This window comes from Mercenaria mercenaria, chromosome 2 (assembly GCF_021730395.1).
Source record: "Mercenaria mercenaria strain notata chromosome 2, MADL_Memer_1, whole genome shotgun sequence".
In the NCBI taxonomy this organism is placed as follows: Eukaryota; Metazoa; Mollusca; class Bivalvia; order Venerida; family Veneridae; genus Mercenaria; species Mercenaria mercenaria.
The window spans coordinates 76,929,551-76,950,597 of record NC_069362.1 but is presented as its reverse complement, the minus strand read 5'-3'; the positions used below and the strand labels follow the sequence as shown (position 1 = coordinate 76,950,597).

General features: G+C 34.6%; 1 protein-coding gene across 1 annotated transcript in view; it reads right to left on the bottom strand.

The window, feature by feature from the left end:
• Positions 1-512: 512 nt before the first annotated feature.
• The window catches only part of LOC128555230 (integrin beta-like protein C), a 29,234-nt gene continuing 8,699 nt past the window's right edge, over positions 513-21,047 (bottom strand). The window contains exons 2-3 of the mRNA XM_053537016.1: positions 2,719-3,005; positions 513-794 (exon numbers count right to left, since the gene is read on the bottom strand). Coding sequence (XP_053392991.1) covers positions 578-794; positions 2,719-3,005 — 504 coding nt within the window. The 3' untranslated portion in view covers positions 513-577. The remainder of the gene's footprint in view (positions 795-2,718; positions 3,006-21,047) is intronic.

Genomic DNA, 21,047 nt, shown 5'->3' with positions numbered 1-21,047 from the left:
CCGTATTGATACAAGAATGGAATAATACGCCACAACGCTCCAGCAGGAACAAGATCGGGAGCATGTGAAGACGCTGCCAGATTTTTATCAACAGTAATGGCTCACATACCCGATATCAATTTCGCTCTTAACATTTTCAGTAAATTCCATATAAAACCCGATTTCCCAAAAATATCCAACTTCAAAACACAACAACATCCAAAAATTCATAAAAAAATCATAAGATTATTATAAATTATAACTAAGTATATACAATACAATTCTAAAAGATATTACAACTAAATCCTAAATTGGGAAGAACAATGTCCATTGTGTTAATTGTGTTAAGCAAACTTTGATTAGTATAATTTTAAAAAATAAACGACCTACAGACTGAGATAGTAACATAAGATAGATAGAACGTCTTCTATAAATCAAAATAAAACAGTGACACAACAATATTTTGTTGTTCGGGACGCACATCTTAGAAATAAACAGATGTCAATTCTAATCAATTAAGTTTTTCGTACTAGTATCAATAATAAATAATATCAAATCAAACTTTATTTTATCTCGTTCCGTCAATATAAGACGTGCATCAAAGGACTTTGAATTCGAAATGATTATGCTTACCAGGAATAATGACTGTATGGTTACAACCACGTTGCAGTCGAACTATAGGAGACACTTCCGCTCTCGGAGATGAATTTATTCGCCCTATATCCGATCTATATGTCAAATCAGCAGTGGTTTTTAGTTGCCATGATCCACCGCTACCAACTACGAGAGTGTTTATCCAGGCCTGTCCTGCGAATCTGAAGCAGTATACATTTTTAACATACATTTTCATAGTACTGTAGTTAATCAACGTTGAATTGGTGAGCCCGATAGGGTCCCAAAATATATATGACGGGACTTAACTAGACGACACTCGGAGAAGCAAATTATGTGAAAAAAGTTAATCAGCCTCCTGCCTCTAAAATATTTTTGTTGGGGTTAACGTCGTCTCGAAACAATTTTTGATGGCAAGACCCCAGATGCCCCACCAAGAATTATTTCATCACGGGCGGGGACCTTGTTAGAACCAACGACTTTCCGTAAGCCAGCTGGATGGCTTCATTACTTGAAGAGTTCTACGCCCAAAGTTAGGCTCGAACACGCGTCGGTGAGGGGCAAGTGACCTTAATCACTCGGCCACGGAGGCCTCGTAAAACGTATAGGCAGATCTTTTGGAAACATACGTAAATTGTTACCAAGCAAATGCAAAATGATAGCAGACTTGGTTCGATTGAGTCTGAGATAATGAAAGTTATTTAAATTCGTAGTTCATATCTTCCGCCTCATACTTGTTAAAATATGTTAGTTTCATGTTCACATAAGTTTTTCATACTAGTCATTATGATTCCATAGCTCTTTAAAAAGCACTGTCATTTGATTCGTCCTTTAGGATATCGAATCCTTTCAAATTATTTCTACGACAACGTTGTACATAAGACGTTACGCTCATTGTTGGCGTACATTAGCGTAACTGACGTTATCGTCGTTTTTAGCCGTGTAGACGTTACAGGGATTACTTAGGGTGGTTGGACTACAGTTTTCATAAATCATGTCGTTTCGATATTTAAGGAAATATTTGATATAGATGTACATATAATATTTATTCAGTCAAATTATTTATCAGACAGTAAATTATACTGCGGTGTTCAGATACAATTGTAATACATATACATTATTTAGTTTTCAAACGTAACGCCGACGTTACATTAATTTCACAGCTGTGACATCTCGGCTAGATTTTGCATTTTTTATGTGTTAAATTTAATTCATATTCAACGTAAGACTTATGCATATCAACTTGCAGACAATTGTATGTACTTTCAGATTATGGTCGCTGTTTTGTAAACAAATACATATTTCCTTAAATATTTCGGCACGTAACAACTTCGTAATTTTATTTTTTGCATTTTTTGACACGTGTGACATCGCGGCTAGATTAAAGTATACATATATTAAACGCCATTATTAAAGTCAATGTACGGCAAAAACTTACTATTTCAAAAGTAGAATTTATGTACTTTTTGTCAAAATAAATATTACAGAAAGCATACAATAGTTAAAAAGAAAATACATAAATCTTAACAAATCCTGTCGAGGAAAGACATTAAATCTTACGTTTTAAGTTGGATCTGTCTTTTGCTTCCTGTTTGTTACAGGAAGTATTGAACAGCAAATGACTGCAATGACGTCAAATAGTTAACGTCACGTCACCGAGTCTTCTTATTTGACGGAAAAAAATAATGTTATGAATTTACCAAGCCGTTAAATAATGCGCATTGGTGAACTCTGTTACATCTTACATGACGTTTTTGTGTTGTTTTCTATGATTCTATGTCGAGTTAAATTTTTACTAATTGTTAAACGTAAATGCGATCATATTTACTAACAGGGAGATTGTTTTACCTTTCTTGTAATATAGGGAGATAAACAACCGTGTTTTTAAAACGAATTTCATGAAACATTGAAGTGAACGAAACTGAAAATTTTCCGATGTTCGCCAACAACGTACGCAACGTCATAAGCGAATGCTATAGAGTGCGTGAGAGGTGTTGTACATTTTATTACCTAAAGAACAGACTCTTTGCTTCCAAAGGATCTTCTTATATGTTGTAATCGATAGTTTTAAAATGTGATACCTATTTCATGATTTGTATGTCAAAAACTTAGTTTAAAAATCCGTACCCGAAGTGAAACACTGACGAACGATAATAATTATAGTATGTGTAGGGCGAGTAGGAGCTAGTTAAGGTAGCTGTTATTCGTCCTTTCCCTGATGACCAGTCTTCGTTTGTACTGTAATCTGTGCACTGATAACGCAAAGACCCAAGAGAACCGGCGCAGTTGTCAAAGCAATCGATTGTCCCTTCTCCGCCGATTGTTTCACCTGTTTGTATCGTGTTGTCGTCGCACGTGAAGCTGTCACTATATGTCATTCTCCACGATATACGGTAATCTATTATAACTTCATTCTGAAAAAGGTAATAAGAATATATAGTAAATATTACAGTAATATATTAATAGCTACATTGTAACAATGACTTACCTGCAAGCTTTATGTAAGGTTTACCCTGCAAAATAATTTCTTTAAAGATACTAAACATAGTGTGCACATTTACAGTTTCATTTTACTTATTTCTGATTGTCGTTTTGTAAATACATTTACATAATCAGTAGAACATTTCATTATCTTGTAATCATAAGCAAGTTACCCCTGTCATGTTTCATGTACGATTAACAGTAAATGCCCACTTTATAAACAGACCTAAATCATATTCGTAATGTAACAATATTTAAAGGGTGATGTACAAATTAAATTCACTTTTATTAATTTAAACCTTGAATGTTTGTTTACAATACTTAGGATTAATTAGAATATATGTTTTGAATTTTCCCACATATTTAAAAGTTAAAAATAACATTGCAGCCGGACATATTGATAGACAGACATTTGATTCCATGGAAATTATCGAAACTCTCTTTTTCTGAATGCATGGTATGTTTTTGTTTGTTTGTTTGTTTTTGGTTTAACGCCGTTTTTCAACAGTATTTCAGTCATGTAACGGTGGGCAGTTAACCTAACCAGTGTTCCTGGATTCTGTACCAGTACAAACCTGTTGCCCGCAAGTACCTACCAACATCCCCACATGAATCAGAGGTGGAGGACGAATGGTTTCAGAAACAATGTCTTTTATCAAATCGTCACGGAGAACATACGCCCCGTCCTGGGATCGAACTCACGACCCCGCGATCCTTAGACCAACGCTCTGTTGAGCCGTATATGTCACAGATAGAATATCTAACACGTCTGTGATATATTCGACCGTAAAATTAATATTTGTCTAATGTGACATATCCGTCTGGTCATTTTTGACAGTTTACACCGAAACGTATATGTCATATACGTTGTGATATAAAAGTGCATGAAACTACAAATGATACTTAAGTTAAACTCATTTCAGGAAGTGGATCGGAACCCCCCATCCCCATACAACCCCCCCCCCCCCCCCAACCCCAACACACATACACACTCACACACATCCCCGCCATCCCGAAGGAACTGGCCTTGTAATTATATCAAGTTTACTCTGTGTTTAAGTTGATCGCTTTGAAATAAATGTATTGTTAACAGGGACTTTTATAGATAATCCCGTTGTTGCATTTCGGTACAGCGTAATATAGGCCTTCATGACGAAGAATGAAATGCTAATGGATGTCTCTGGAACATCGTTACCCAAAGTGTTACACCGATAAAAATGTATAGTGATGTTTTATACTGTTATTCCGAAAAATGTATAAACAGGGGATTACCGATGTTTGAGTTTCATATATATACGTGCGCCGAACGAACGCATGCAAACTCCAACACAGTGTTACTTCCCTTTATCGGTACATTCCTGCGCGGAGGCTGGAACGCAATGCTGTCTCATAGGAAAGAAACAGACAGTCCATAAAATAAATTTAGTAGCGTATTTTGTTATCATGGCGTCACTGTTTGGAACAGAGCGATGATCAGCGGTATGGCAAAGAAATTTCAAACAAAGAAATTTCAAAGGGTAGTAGTGGTTGTGGTTGTGATGGTGGTAGTGGTAGTGGTGGTAGTGGTAGTAGTGGTAGTGGTAGTGGTGGTGGTAGTAGTAGAAGTGGTGGTAGTTGTAGTGGGGGTGGTAGTGGTAGTGGTTTTGGTAGTAGTAGAAGTGGTGGTAATTGTAATAGTGGTGGTGGTAGTAGTACTAGTTATTGTGGTGGTGATGGTGGTGTTAGTGGTTGTGGTGGTGGCAGTGGTAGAAGTGGCGGTGGTAGTGGTAATAATAGTAGTGGTGGTGGTAGTGGTAGTGGCGGTGGTAGTGGCAGTTCGAACTAATCTGGACAGCAGATGGCATCGATTGGGTGGCGATTGCGTACAGGAATCGAGTATCGTTTTTCAATCTTTTTCCGATCAAGGCAGTTTCTAAACGATCAAGAGTCGATTGCTAAATGATCTTTTCACGATTTCTGCACGAACCTTTGCCAACCGACCGCTACTCAATGTTTTTACATAATTTTGTATCAAAAATATCGGATAAAAAGTCCTAGCATTGACGATCAAAGACCTATAATTGTCATCCAGACCTCTTGCTATCGACAGTTTCCCAATTTCTTGTCAATGTTAACTCGACCGCCACCCGGCGGTCGCACGAACGCAGTCTATAACTTTCCGAACCCCTCGGTCGGTAAACATTGATTAAACATTCATCACGGTGTATATCCATATCGGCGAACTCTTTGCGAAATCTGCTATATCGGCGGTTTCTTTGCGTCGGCACCGGCTATTCTTTGCTTTAAACAATATCTAAGTCGGTAAAGGAGGCGAAATATCGAGCTGCCATCCATGATAATAGGGTATGCTGCTCAAAAATAAGTAAAGCACGGAACATTAGAATGTCTTTGCTATGTATTTTAGGGTTTACTTTTTAATTGTCAGAGATATTGCTCGCAAACCCGATGAAATTAGTTGATGGTGTACTGACATGGAACACTTGCCCGACCATTTCCACAGTCTTTAACGAGTTTTTGCTTTGATATCATACATATCAAGCGCACTATTTGTATTCATTTTTCAAAAGGTACTGACAAATAGGCCGAAATGTAAACGGAACTATTCAAAACCCTTTACTTTCGGTTTTGTCGGGGCACCGGCGGTCTCTCTGTACACCAGTTTTTGATGCACAGGCAGGCTCTCTGCTTTACGCACAGGCAGGAACTGTGCTAATGACTATTTGAACACATTATAGCTTATTTAATTTGGTGTGAATATCTGACTTTTATAACAGTCAACCTTCACACCTTATTTCAAAACGTCAAAAACCAAGCTGAAAATGAGTTTACTATCGACCCATAATATTACTATGGTAAAATACTTAAACGATTTACGTTGAAGTGATAATTTTTCTATTCAGCAGTTACAATAAACCCTTTATAAAGTTTTATTTTCATTGGGAATAATGTAAAATTTGTACTAAATGGACTGGAAATACATATTTTTTCATTTCTGTCTCTCGTGAAGAGAAGAAACGTGTACTAACTTATTTAAAACGTGTCTTTAACACACACCTTGTGTTTTAGGCATCTGTTTTGAACAAGTTGTAATAATATTATGACCATTTTGAACAGTATTTTTAACTTAATCTACGAACTTTCCGTTCGAAGAACGTTCTGGTTAATTTCTGATTAACAGATTTGTACCTCTTATCTGAAAAATAACTACGACAATCTACGGTTTTTTTGCAGGGCAAGTTAGTGGTGTGTTTCTGAAGTAGCGACGAATAAACCGTGTACGTGGAAAGTTCAACGTACATGTAACTATGCTTTAATTTACATTTTTATTTAGTGAATGCAATGACAGCAGTCTTCCTTGCCATAGAACGATGAGTCAACAGGTGTCCAAGTAGTCATTAGCATAGCGCCTGCCTGTGCGTAATGCAGGGAGCCTGCCTGTGCATCAAAAACTGGTGTACAGAGAGACCGCCGGTGCCCCGACAAAACCGAAAGTAAAGGGTTTTGAATAGTTCCGTTTACATTTCGGCCTATTTGTCAATATTTTTTGAAAAATATTGAAAAATGAATACAAATAGTGCGCTTGATATGTATGATATCAAAGCAAAAACTCGTTAAAGACTGTGGAAAAGGTCGGGCTAGTGTTCCATGTCAGTACACCATCAACTAATTTCATCGAGTTTGCGAGCAAAATCGCTGATTATTAAAAAGTAAACACTACAATACTTAGTAAAGACATTCTAATGTTCCGTGCTCTACATATTTTTGAGCAGTATACCTATTATCATGGATAGCAGCACGATTTTTCGCCTTCTCTATCGACTTGGACATTGTTTTTAGCCAAGAATAGCCGGTGCCGACGCAAAGAAACCGCCGATATAGCAGATTTTGCAAATAGTCCGCCGATTTGGATATGCACCGTTTTCATACAAAATAAAGACATAAGACTAATCATCCCGACCACACTAGTCCAGTTCCCGAACAATGTTTTGGGAACGATCGGGCCGATCCGGTCGGTCGTGTGAATCTCGCATTAGCAGAATCTATGTGGCATAACTGAGATGTGTCGATAAAATTTTATTGTTTTAAAAAATAACTTAAAAATTGTTTTTCCCAAACTGATGAAAATGTGATGTATTCGCTGAAAATTTTGTTTTTCTTTGCCCATTTGTGAGATATTCGTTTTGGTGTGCCTATGAAAACCAACGTCCAACGTATACATTACATATTATGTATCATATACGTTTCATGCGCGTGCTATTTTCAATCGAATATATGTGATATATTCGGTCGAATTTTTCACTCGTGTTATATTTCGTTCTGTGACATATACGGCCAACAACGCTCTCCCTACTGAGCCAAGTGGGCGGGCTTGGTATGTTCTTGAATGTCATAACTATGTATATAATATTCTGTAAGAATAACATAAATCAGTAAAATATAACTTTGTTTGATGAACTTGAAATGTATAAACCCATATAGCAGTGAAATAGGAAAATGGTAGACAAAGACTGTTCATAATAGTTTTAAGTAGGTAATTATATAATGTTGGAGTATTTGGACATACACAGATTTATTATCAGTAGTTCCACTGGATATTACTACTATTTTTTGAATATTTAAAAATCATACTGATATTGAAAAGAACTAGTGATTAGTCTAGTTTTATTAAACCCTTGTAAATTACAGCGCAGTGCGTCTTGTTTTAGCCCTACCGTTAAAAAAAACTTCATTGATTTTGGCCTTTATTAATCAGTAAACTACTGAAACTGCAAGGCTGAAAGTATGCCAGTTCTTGCTGATTGTAACAATGACAATCTAACACTAAATATTGTTATATTGTCGGGTCATGTTTCGGATATCAGTGCAAACGCACGTGAAATGAAGACCATAATGTTAAAACATATGCCTCTTCATAAGCTTCACGGATAAGGAGAATGTCAGCACGTTTTGTCAGCACAAACAGATTAATTTACAATTTGAACTTACCGTCAGATATACCCAGTAAAATGCAAATCTATAGTAATGACATCCAATATGATAAAATTTTCACACTATTAAAGCGTGTGCGGCACGGTTTGTGCTGAGAAAACTACTCAAACAATTAAATATGCACACAAAGTACATACTATGCGAAACTCTTTGACTACATGATATGTTGAACATAATTTTATTTTTAATGCGGACTTGTAAGACTCGGTTTGGTCTGTATACAAGATAGAAAGAATGTTCTCTTCTCACCAATCGAAGCTGATCAGCAGGTTATCTTTTTTGTTGTTGTTTTGTTGGGTATAACGTCGCACCGACACAATCATATGTCATATGGCGACTTTCCAGCTTTGATATTGGAGGAAGACCCCAGATGCCCCTCCGTGCATTATTTCATCACGAGCGGGCACATTAGCTAAATCGTGTCATTCATGATTCTTTGTCACGGATTTTGCATGCTTTGGGCAATACACGGAAATTAAGCTTGCTTATTACTCCATAGAAAGCAACAAAACATGTAGCCAGTTTTTGATATAAATCATGTTGTTTTATAGATTCATATAGAAATATTACTTGTATTCTTGTAAAGATATAAAACATTTCTGTAAAAAAAAACAACAACATTCTGTTAGCTTATGATATTGCGAAATTCGTGTTGTTATGTAACAGAAAATGAAAACATTTAAATAAATTTCTTTTCTTTTCTTTTGAAACTTTGAATCCCGCCAGAAAATGACGGCTAAACATTGAAATCCGAGGATTATTTTATAAACGAGCTTTCCTACAAAAACATGTATAATAATTTTCCTCGAGAAAAACGAAACTTGTGTGAAGATGAATGTATTCTCATTTTTTTGGTTGCGGGTTTATCCCGCTACCAAAGTTAAGTGTATTTCTGACAATCATGTAGCATCTTTATTTGATTCCAAATCACATCCAAAAAATGTTCATGTGCTACACAAAGTCCCATTCATGAACAATGCGGATGAATTATCAATGATCAAGCAGTTCTTATTCATCCTCTATCCATTCACGCTGGCCATTTAGATTATATAAGATCTGTCAATGATTAGGTATTCCAGCCCATGGTTACATCACTGACTTCCAGCTGTTCAGGTAAGGTCAGGCAGAGTTTATCTTAGATATGAGGCACATTAGTATTTGTTTCTTATACATGTATATTTATAGATTGGCATTTAAAATGAAAATAACTCTAGCGAAACCCTGCAACCACCAGACATCTCGAGGCTTTGATTTAATGTTCTTGTCCGAACTTGTCCATATTACAGTACTTTTGTTTAACTTTAGCTTTTAAATTAGCTCTGATTCATCCTGTCTACTTATTTATAGTGTCTAAGTTACTTAAGTCTTGTATAATCAATGATTTACATAAATTAAAAATATGCCATTCAGATACTAGTAAACTTTGATAATGTGGCAGTTGAGTCCAATAAGTCCAGGGGTGTTCAAAGATAATCCGTCATAGATCTATTGCAAAGCAATTATTGGATTTACCTGTATTGGACAATAAACAGTGTCGATTGTATTCAGGTCAACTGCCACATTATCCAAGTTTATTAGTATGTGTTTGTACTTATTATACAATTCAATCATGAAATCAAATTTATTCGTGTAAACTTAAGTGCTTAGCTGTAAAGGTGACTATTTTGCATGCTTTCCACGAACAAAACCGTGACAAAATTGTAGGTCGTACTAAAAAGATAATCCTACCGTGTAAACACATAGAAAGCATGCTATTATAAATGTTTTGTTTGTTTGTTGTTTTTTTTTGCTTTTTTTTTCCAAGCTTGGAATTCATGTCGAAAATAGACATGATATTGCATGTCTGTTAATTTCACGCGTGAAAATCATGCTGTATCTTTTATCTAAATAAATGTACACATTCTCTCCCACTCTCACCAGCTTTCACTGATCGCCTAACTTTCGAATTACACTATTTCATATGAAAATTATTCTTTGACGTAGTTTTTCTCCTGTCGTCGAATGTTTCAACAGCCCAAAGATATTTAGCTTTCAGTCGGAACTGATGTAATTTATCTTGATTCGTATTGTTCTCATAAACAGTTTGGTGAAAAATCGGAGCTCTGTTCTTTTCTGTTCTGTTCATTTTTTTTATCTATTTTTTGTCTAATGAGACAACTATAAGCGTTATTATTTCAAAAGTCTATATTGAATCGTACGTCAGTTGTTGGTATATGCAATTCCGTTAAGTTACATAAGAATTTTAAGAAATCCACAAGTTCTTTTTATTTCTTGATACACTTTAAGTTAAATTGAAGCAAGAAGCCTTTACCCTATAACAATTATAATTATACTGTTGTATTGTTTATAAAGTCAGGAATACCTACATATGTGATAATAAATTGTCATGCTTTGGAAAATATATTTTATTTGCCTCTAAATTAAAAGAAATTGAAAAGTTTAGTGATTTTCACTATATGTTCAATATAAGCGATTGTGATACTTTTAAAAGAAAATTGGAAGCAAGAAGATGTTCAATCAGAATAAATATTTTCACATTAAATTGAAGAGAAGAAATTGCTGTATACTGTCATATCTGCTAAAATATTCACAAACCAAAGGACATATTTGAAATTAATCATTGAAAATAAATTTCCTAATTGCACAAAGTAATATCAGCAGGGAAACCAATATTGATTATTGGATAATATTCAAGGGGGACAATAAGTTTACAGTCCACTAGATTCAATCCCAAATTAAACCCTTTCAATTCATATTAACCTGTAAATAAAGACAAAGGGCGGTTACAGTCCACCTTTGATTTCCTGAACCTGGTCTTTACATTCAAAACTCTTCTACAAACCATCAGTAATCAGAAACCACCTGTCTCTATAGGACGCTAGTTTCCTTTAAAAAATTAAGCATTTCATTTAATACTATAACCTGTGAACAAATGCCACATGGGTATAAAGACCATTGTTTGATTTTCACTCTTTATACAGACTTTAGCTACCAGCGTTTTTAAATCTAAATTTTGATTTTCTAGCGGCTTTATTTACGTGCAGCAAAATTGACAATTTTCGTGCTGGAAACATACTTGGTTTAAAAATACCTACATAGTATACTGTAATTTTTTCTCTTTAAACAAATAAAAAATAACAAATATCAGAATGAAGAAGAGATGGTTGACAACTTTTAAGGTGTGTCAAGGGCCATTTATTAGCAAAACATGTTATGACAGGCCTTAATGATAAAGGAAGTGGAATAAGCATGCTGATATATATCAGCACAGTTCTTGTCTTATAATGGTTGTTACCATGTAAAGCATGATGATAGATACTTTTTTTAAACCCATTGCATTTTTAAATACTTGTGGATAATAACAGACAATAATACATCTAACACATAAAAGCTTATGGAAAAATCCTCATGTCTCAGAGCAAATTTGGCTGCGGTGTAAAGTTTCATCACAAAACAAAATAAGCTTAAAGCTGTCTATGTAACTAACAGAAAGAAATGTGATAAGGAAGCTCAGTGCTGCAAACGTTTTTACTGGCAACAGGAACAAGAAAATTTATTGAATAGTCTTAACAGTAACGATGGAAAATTTTGGCAAAATTATGAAAGAACAGGTATTGCTTAACATAAGAAACAAATCATTCCAATGCAAGTTAAGCTAGAAGATGGATCTCTTTCATCTGATATTAATGATGTACTGGGACGCTGGAAATTTTTTTTAGCACATTAATAAACATTGATAATTTTATTGAAAATTTAGAAGATGGTTCTGTTCTGCCAGCTAGCGACAGGTACCTGTGTAGAGTATGCCAGTTAGCGGCAGGTCCTGTGTAGAGTATGCCAGCTAGCGGCAGGTACCTGTGTAGAGTATGCCAGCTAGATAGCTTCCTCACATGGAAGAATTAAAAAAAAGATTAAGGTTTTGAACAACAGTGATGGGCAAGTTATTCTGCAAAAGACGTCGGCGTAATGACAATATTGTACAACAAAGCAAATCTAAAACGTTTGAAATAAATGAAATAAAAGAATAGCAACAACCTACAAGGGGAGGCTATAAGTATCTGTGATGCTATATTGCATCATTTCATTTTTAACCTTAGCATTAGTTTGCACACTTGGTAAAAAAGGGGCCTGAGAAACAAATTATATATTTGACTTAAGTTTGTCACTGTCCTTAATTTGAGCACTCGAATTCTGTTTGATCAAACAATAGACAATCTAAAAATAGAAGTGCATATCCTGAAGTTCACAGAGAGTTTTTTAATCGAATCTGAAAATCATTACAATTGACTTTATCATATCAGTTGAAATTGTCATTATTATTATAATACCATAATCTTTCCAACTGTCATTATCATTTCAATCGTTATTATTCATTATCGTTGCTGATTTCATACTTATAATGATGAAACCGATGACCATTGTTTAAGTTTTAGTCATCTGGGTAAAAATATAATTTAATTTAATTGCTAAAAGTAAATAATTGTGTTGTTTGTTTTGTTTCATTTTTAAAGGATGAAATGTGCCGAAAACCCAATAATAATTTTTCTAGTCTTTCTGGGGTTTAGAAACAATTTACTTCCCTTTTCCATGAATTTCAAAGTGTCTGCCCAGTACCGTATCTCTTTTTCGTGTTAATTCGCCGGCTTGTCTATCAAGATTTCAGTCATTTTACAGCAGGAGGTTTATCAATATTCTTGCATAAAAACTATTTTTTCAGTGGATCCACCCATATATTAATGGGAGAAAAATCGTGTGCAAACAAGGCAGTTCACGTGCTGTTAATACCCGATTTTTATTTTTGATATGCTTTCCCTGGGACGTATATGTATTTCTGTGCAGATTGACATCTGGTATCTAAGTCTTGTTTCTTTCATAAAACCTCTTCTTGAAGCATAAAAGATGCTATGTAGGACCCCCAAATGTAAAAATGGTCAACAAAAAAAGAAATTAACTATAAGTAAAAACCTTTCTATGTAAAACGAGTTTTACAAATGTAAAAACTGCGGATTGTTACGTAAGATGTAAAGCAACTTTTGGTCAAATATGTAAAAACAATTTCCTACAAATGTAAAACAAATTTTCGCAGATACCCTGTGATTTCATCTGTATGAAATAGTTTTGCCTTTTTATTTTCTAAAACAAAACCTATATAGCCGGAGTGGTCTATACAGTGATATGTGCAGTGTGCGCACATGTGTGTAAAAAGTGGGCTTGTCCGTCCCTCTGTTTGTATGTTCCTTTTGCAAAAAATATAGAAGACATTGCTCCTGGCGGCGAGTACAGGTACATTTCTTGGGCGAGTACAGGTACATTTCTTGGGCGGCGGAGGGTGGGGGTGGGGGTGGGGGTAGTGGTAATAGATGTTCTTTTCGGAAAACAGCTCCAAAAGATCATGCTACTTCTTAAGCGTGAAATACAGCTCATGTTTACGTTGACTCTGTGTTTCTGTGTTTGTTACTGATCTCTGTACCCTGCTTACCTTTTTCGTCGATATTTGTTATGTAGCATTGCCTAGTGGATCTCTAACAAGATTGTTCAAATTATGCCCCTGGGGTGAAAGAGGTCCCGCCCTGGGGATCACTTGTTATATAGGAATAAATACTTCAAAAATTATCAGATCATATTTCCTAGACTGTTTAATTATAATATTACCTGATGACCACAAGCGATTAGAGGTCACTTGACTGTGACCTTGACCTACTGACCTACTTTCTGTTTTTTTTTTAAGATACAGCCTTGAAATTTGGATGACGTGTACAGTTTTGCACATCAACCTTGAAACTGACTTCAGTGATCATGAATGTGACCTACTGACCTACTTTTTAAAATTATTTTAGCATCAATGTGCAATTTTAAACATGTGGTTCATATTCCTCAGGTGAGCGATTCAGGGTCATCATGACCCTCTTGTTTCTGTAACGTATTTTAATTTAATCTTTTAGAAAACGCTCCTTTAAAAGTATATCACATCTTCCAGAAACGAGCATCTGTTTCATTTCAAATACGACATAATTTATTTATCAGTAAGTTTGATTCGCTAATTTATGTCGTAAGCAACACTTTACAATTTGATTATCATTATCATATTAGGAGTTATCTCGTTTTGGCCATTGTAAACAATAAAAGCTTTATCATTACATATGATTTCATATTTATATTTGCTTTAGGGCTTCTGATTAACCGTACTTGACGCCAATAACTTTAAAGCGACTAACCCACACATCGTGGTTTCAGATTTTAAAAAATCAAACTTTATTCACCTATATGCTACATATTCGATGTTTTTACAATGTATTTTTCATCAAATTTTATTGAAAATCGTTGTTTTCGTCTACAATTTCTGATAAGGGTTTCCCGGTTTATAAAAAAAAATGGAATTTCCGTCAGCAAACATCACGTGATTTTCAAAAGAGCGCACACGTATAGGTGCCGCACACTATTGTGACGTTTTGAAATAAAAACAAACAAAACAATAGCACAAAATCAAGTCAGTACAATTAGTACGTTAACAATGCAGTCAGTGATTTCTCCTTGGCCTAGTGCGGATACGGTATTCGTATTATACTTTTTCGCCGAGAACTCGATTCCCAGACCCGTGAAATTCTGTCTTTATTTTTTTCTTCACTACAATTCAATGAAGACAAAATGAGTTAGTAAATCTAGTACTAACATGTTCACTAAAATTATGTCACAACTGACGCGTAATTATGTCTAAATACACTCCACCTTTAATATGATATAATGTTTTTAATCTTTCCTGTGATAGTTTTTAAACCTGTACGGGTTAGGTTTGTAACAATCTTACACTTCACTTTATTACAAGCATTGCCCGGCCATAATTTTAGGACTGATTGGTTTATAGATGTTTCCAATTTCATACGAAACAAAACAATAAATTAGAAACCAGAGAAAACCAAACATACACAAAGTATGTAATGCAAACTGAAAAAAAAATGGGGATCGAACTCCCGACGAAAAGGTATAATAGAAATACCGTAACCGCTCAGCCAACGAGGAATCACTGACTAAATCGTAAACTTAGTGTTTTGACTTAATTTTATGTTATTGTTTTGTTTTCACTTCTAAATGCCATAATACTGTGCGCTACCTATAGCTCGGTTTTGTACAGTTCGATTACTAGGTCATACTTGTTTACCCGTTTTCAAAATTTCTTTACTTACAAAATGACCTTTCTACTTTTTAGGCGACGCCGTCTAAATTCGTTTTCGTTACCTATGCCACGTGACTTCAGTTTGCAAATCAAACTACTTGATAACGCATTATAGACAATTTATCAAAATGGAAGGTTTATGCAACACACTGCCTGATTGGACGAGAGTGTCAATTTCTTTCACTCTGTTGATTGTGCTACGCTGAGTGAAATGTAGACAAAGCGTTTATCCTAAACGACGCTGTTCACAGTATTAAAGCTAACTTTGGCTCAGTATATTTAGCAAGAATATTGATATATCTCGAAATGATAAGTAAGTTTAATAAATATGATAAAAACCTGTTCAAATAGCAACATATATCAAATTAAAGAAAGAGCTGAATATGGTCTGCGTATCACATGAATAAGGGTGGAGCATCAATATAAGGTCCTCTTCCAAATTTATTTATATAGGAACTTGGGCCCTATTAGGGACCACTATAGCTAAAAGTGGATATGCCTTTCTTCGCATTAACCACTAAAATGTAATGGATTTTTATCAAACTCGATGTGTAACAATATCGTAAGGTCTCCTGCTTTTTTGTTACAAATGAGGATAGGAACCAATTTAGCTAAAAATATAAACACGTTTAACGATCTCTTCTCATGAACTGCTTCATGAATCTTCATCAAACTACTGCTGTAATTATTCGTCTAAGGATAAACGAAACAAATTGCAACCCTACGAAACCTTTGCGAAAAATTAAAAGAGAACCATTTAAATTGTTAAAGTGCGGTGTTTAGTTTTGCAAAATGTTAGATGAAAGATGAATGTTAGATGAAAAACTCATAAACTTCTTTCCTTATTACAATTCGCCGGCCATCATTTTTAAAGATATTTCTTGTTTATTATGTTTTGTTTTAGCTTGAGCTTATACAAGACACACTAAAATGTGGAACACTTAGTGAAGGTTACAAAACGCAATCTTTAATGTTTACAAACATAATGTTTACGAAAACGAACTGTAGCAAGCGATGTTTTTGTACTTTTAATGATGGAACGGTCCGTTATTTAGGTAGTGTTATTCGGTACGATAGTGGTTCTTACCTAAATAAGGCAAAGTAAATCATGCTGACTTCCCTAATCGGTAGACGAGTATATAAACTGACCCATCAAACTACATGCGCACTTTTGACTTGCTGCCCACGTGATGATAGCGTTCAAAAATACTGTCGCGTCTTGTTCTATATTTATCAATGTTTACAAAAAAAAAGCGTTGTAACGGTTTATAAAAGTACATGAAAAAACTGTAAAAATTCGAATGTTCCCGTAATTCTGGAAACTATAAACTGGTCAACCATTATGTTTCATGTAAATATATGAAACAGTGGCGGTATTTTGTCTTTCGATGATAAATTATTTTAAAAATTACAATTCACAATGTGTGGGTTAATCGCTTTAACTATTATTTCGTGCATAGGTTTTAATAATTCATTATGTTATAGGTAAAGGACCGATACGAGTGCATTATCGCAATATCATGGTGCAATTAAGGTGTTTTTTTTCTGCGAAGATATTAATTGAGGTCTTTGACCGAGATTAACATCTTCGCAGGAAAATCCGTGATTTCACTCAATGCCATATTTGCGAAAATGCACGAGTGTCTGTCCTATACATACCAGTTTGTTATATATAAGCACATAATTTCAATTTTTGGCTCTATTTTTCACATGCGTAGAATATGACCATTTATCTTGCCTCCTACAAGTTTCTTGCATTTCTATTGGTCAATAGACGTCACGCGGAGACAGGATATATTCCATATCCTGCTAGTACATTTCAGATATGAATTTTGATTTTAAAAAATGGCTGCCGCTTTGTTAATTTACAAAGTATTAGATTATAGCATGTAAGTAAAGGGTAGTCGGCAAGATAAAATCGTTACACAGCTTGTTGGTGACAGGATACGGAATATACGCTGTCTTGAAAATCCATATCAGGCTCGAGCGACAGCGTATATCCCGTATCCTGTCACCAACAAGCAGTATAACTAATAGTATATTGCGATCAGAGATTAAAGGGAAAGAGATGCATCATGCGGAAAAGAATTATGAAGATTTTTTGATTGACAGTCCCACTGTGTATATTTCAGGGGGCACTATGTTCAGACCATAGAAAACAATCTTTGTATATTGTTTCGTCTCCAAAAGTTTTATTTCCAAAAAAGGTGGCCTGTAATCGTCCTGTCTTTTTTTACAGGATAACATGAATTGAAAGGGTTTAATTTCGGATTGAAACTAGTGGAATGTAAAATCAGGTGGGCTATGTCACAGGTGGTATTTAAAAAGTTGTCTTGATCAGTAGATTTCTTGGAAAACTCTACTACAAACAATTACAATCAGTGCATTGCATGTTATTATCACATACACTGTTTGTTTTTCATTAACTCATATACATTTTAGTTTACCTAGGTCATCTACATGAATAGTTAAATACAGGTATGACTTCCTTGTCTCTATAGGTCGCTAAGTTCCTTTAAAAATAAAGCATTTCATTTAATACTAACCTGTGAACAAATGCCACATGCGTGTAAATACCATTATTTGATTTTCCCACTTTATACAGTCTTTACCGAACAACGTTTTTGGAACCTAAATTTTGCCTTTCTGATGGCTTTATTGACGTGCAGCAAAATTGATAACAACCTTTTGTGCTATTTAGGTAATGCTGGATAAACACTAGCTTTGAAAATGCCTACAAATTAAACTGTAATTATTTTTCTCTTAACAAGTAAAAAATAACAAATGTTAGAAACAGGAAGATATGGTTGACACCAATAAAGGTGTGTCAACGCCATTTTTAAGCAAAACATGTTATGACAGGCCTTAATGCTAAAGGAAGTGAAATAAGCGTGCTGATATATAACAAAATAGTTGAAATTCAAATTGCGTGAGCATTGGTATTTTCATGTATACTCATAATGTCTTAACTGATAGAATGTTGTTGGCAGATATATTTGTAAAATGACAATGTTATTATGAGCAATTTACATATGTCATTGGAATATACCGGTATACTCCTTATACATGTCGCCATAATTTTTTAATGTTTATGTATTGTTACTTTGGACCTTCTAGATAGAAATAAAAAATATATCAGCACAGTTCTCGTATTATAATGATTGTATTACCATGTATATCATGATGATAGAAATTTTATTTAAATCCATTACATTTTAATCATTGCGGATGCGCAGGCAGGTCTGGATCCACGCTGGTTGCACTATGTTGGTTTTCTCGTGTTGCGGCTCATATATGTCTTATTTCACTAATCACAATGTTATTTTTTTAAGAGCAATAAGGACATTAATTTGCATATAGTGCAGAATCTCGGAAGATAAAAGCATGATAAACATGACAAATTGCAATGGTTTGTAATGTTTTCCTTGAATGTAAAATGCATGTACACGTACTTGGATAAGATAAATGTATCAGAGCCAAGGACGTCTGCCTATAACATACCCTGAATTAATGAGAAACATGTTTCACAAAATGTATGTTAAGTTTGAAGAGGGGTAATATTATAAGACCAGTCATAGTTTTACATAAAGAAATTGTATGTATTTTGAGGACAGTATTTTTGATAATCTATAGAGGCAATTGCTCGAACAATTCGAATTTAACCCAAACCTTAACGATCAAACTAACACACTTTTGTAAGAAATCCTTTGGTATTTTAACATCCCATGACATAATATAAAATAAGTTATCGAAAACGAAGTTTACTTAAAAGGCTCTCAGAATATCTTTTTAGAAGAATAAAAGAGTCTCCAAGAAGCAAACAGCAAACTCAAATATTATATCAATCAAACCTATATGAAGATCCGTTCACTCAAATGCAATAATAGTAGATTGTTCAATTTAGTCTTTTCTTGAGAGGCAATGAACCGTGCAAACCTGGGGGTTTAATCGGAACTTAATTACAAAATGACACTGAAAGGACCCCAGATAAATAATGAAAACAGGGGCCGCAAAACTTTTGTGAGAATGAAACAATTGAAAAAAACAAACTTATGCAACTTGTAGTGACGAAAATGTGAAGTCCATATTTGGGCATATATGCGTGTAGGTGTGCACAAAGATTGTTTTTATCGGGTTACCGACTCCTAAATCATTATATTTACTACCACTATCACCGTATTTTGATGGCATGTTTCTGCCACCGAGTTTCCATTATCAGTTTCTATTTGCGACAATAATGTTTACGTAGTTATCTAACGTGATAAGTTTCCAGTTAATCTATCTAACCTGTTAGTTCCCATTTCCACCGAAGTACTTATACGAGATAAATATCTAGTCAACACTCAATGTATACGATATGGTAATTTGGTAAAGATAAATTTAACTCATACATGAATTGGCAAAAATAATTCTACAGTAATGATAATAAAGAATACCCTTTGTCTACGTGCATTTTGCCTAGGGTCTGGGTTAGTTTGGTCACAACAGAGGCCATTGCTTTACACAGAATAACATAGGCAAAACTGAACATTTTCATTAGAATTACTTCCCTTATCTGTATAGTAAAAGACACATCATTCTATATTTTCTCATTAACATCTGGTTAAAACAGAAAGAAGATTATCTGATATACAGAAAAACACGAAATGGTTTGATACTGAAACAGTGGTTCAAGGCTAAAGTATTTCTAAGTTTACTTAGCATCCCATATTATGGTAACTTTGGAGTGAGTTTCAGTACATAATTAACCTGTTCACCCCTCCCATACACACCCCAGAGTTAGTTTTGCCACTGATCATTCGAAGGCAATGCACCACTATATTTCTTTATTAATTTGTTTTGTCCACGCTGTGTCTATGTTTTATATGTTCTTCCTATTAATGGTTTTGCACAGCCGTGTCTTAGAGGATTGTAATATAGAAATATCTATATTACACACAAGTTGTTACAATAATTAATTTTACAACAGGTACTCGGTATTTTAATGAAATATTATACAAACCTTAAAACATTTCTTAAACTTAGTCATGTTTATCCAGATGTATAAGGCATGTGATATAAGATAAGCGGGAAATTGTTATTTTCATAATTTATTTGTGAAAACTATTTAAAAGTGTATTGGAGGTTAATACATGGAAACGATGCTGAAGCACTGTACATGTTTGGTGAATGACACCTCTACAGTTAATCCTGATGTCGCGATTACTACTGAAGTGTATTACCCGAAAAGTTTTTCGATAGTAGGGATGTGCGAAGAGGTTGTTAACCCACACAATGCAATTCTCAAGCGTTTCTCTGATATCAATTCAACAATTTTAGCCACTTCAAGGCGGCGGCTACAAGGCACTGCTCATGTTTGTAATACGCGTACACGTACAATATAAGTCCTCTAGAATTATTGAATTTGCATACCATCATTGCTTATAGATATCATGAATACGTTAATTGACCCATTAGTCGCCCGCCAGTTTGATAAGCTCTTGGAGAAAAATTTCTTTACAAGGAGGCTATAATACTTTGTAAGGTTAAATTGCGAAGTGTAATTACGTCTCTGGTGAATGACACCAAAACGAAAACCCCAAACGAGACCGGCTACAGATTGCAAAGTATTAATTGATATGCTTCTTTTTTTACATGTAAGTGATTACATGCATGTACAAACATCATTTTCAGTACTTCAGCGCATTTCAATGATACCATAGCATGTTTACTTACAAAATATCTAAAATATTGACGCGTTATGCTTATTTAGTTAAGAGTTTGTAACGAATGAGAATGCATTTACTTATTTAAGATAGTACTCTGAATGTGCGCA